The sequence below is a fragment of the Triticum dicoccoides genome, chromosome 6A (genome assembly GCF_002162155.2).
Source record: "Triticum dicoccoides isolate Atlit2015 ecotype Zavitan chromosome 6A, WEW_v2.0, whole genome shotgun sequence".
In the NCBI taxonomy this organism is placed as follows: Eukaryota; Viridiplantae; Streptophyta; class Magnoliopsida; order Poales; family Poaceae; genus Triticum; species Triticum dicoccoides.
In genome coordinates, this window is record NC_041390.1 from 127,547,666 (window position 1) to 127,548,577 (window position 912).

General features: G+C 56.5%; 1 protein-coding gene across 1 annotated transcript in view; it reads right to left on the reverse strand.

Annotated features, from left to right (window-relative positions):
• Positions 1 to 516, reverse strand: part of LOC119315754 — a 3,939-nt gene extending 3,423 nt beyond the window's left edge. The window contains exon 1 of the mRNA XM_037590249.1: positions 499 to 516. Within this exon, the coding sequence (XP_037446146.1) occupies positions 499 to 516 (18 nt within the window). The remainder of the gene's footprint in view (positions 1 to 498) is intronic.
• Between the last annotated feature and the right edge of the window lie 396 nt (positions 517 to 912).

Here is a 912-nt window from a genome sequence, read left to right on the forward strand (position 1 = left end):
CACGTGGTGGTGGGTGGCCCAGATCCATCGAGGATCTGGCGGGGTGCTGTGGGCGCGGCGCGAGGTCGTTCATGCATCTGGATAGCCTTGGTTTCTCCTCGCGGCTCTAATGGGTGGAGGGCTAGGTCGTGGAAGGGATCTCCTCTTGCCCCGGTCTAGTTCGGTGGGTGGCTGCATTTGTTGACGGGTAAGTCACTGTGGCTTGGTGGTGGCGGGGTGCTAGTGGTACCTCTCTTCTTCTATGTCTTGGTCGTCGATACAGGATTCTCGTACAAAGGATATGGCCAGGGCCGGGACCTCGTGCTCGGGCGGATCAATTTTGGGCCTGGGACGGATTGGAGCGCTGCTCCGGGTAGACGATGGTGGGCCCGGTCCGGTTGGTGCCGGCAGGCGACGAGGTTCCTCTCCTCATGGGTACGATGGTCGATGGTGGTGGCCGGGACGTGAGTCCGTCAGGAAGATTGGCGTCGAAGACGACGGATATGGTGTCATGCGAACGTTCTCGGTGGCGGCCATCGGTAGTCACGGAGTTGTGTCTCCCCCAATCCAGCAGGACTTGCTGGAGGTGCAGGTGTCGACGCCTCCTACCCTAGAGGTGTCGATCCAGACTTCGGGGATGATGTGGGGCTAGGAGTGAAAGGAGATGCCTTTTACTGCTCCTACCGGAGCTCCCATGGGACCCGAGGAGCAGCGGTTTGTTCCCGCTTGGCACCATGTCGCGTGCCCCTGCATTTCAAGGGTACCTCTCCGTAAGATCAGCACCTAAATGACAACAAAGGGATGCTCTGAATAGGCCGAACATTTTTTCTTTTTTTTTGCAACAACAGGTTATATTGAATTACTCAGGAGGATTACAGTGTGTGTGAATACATCCTAGAAGAAAAGTAAGGGTGTAACTCACCTAGATACATC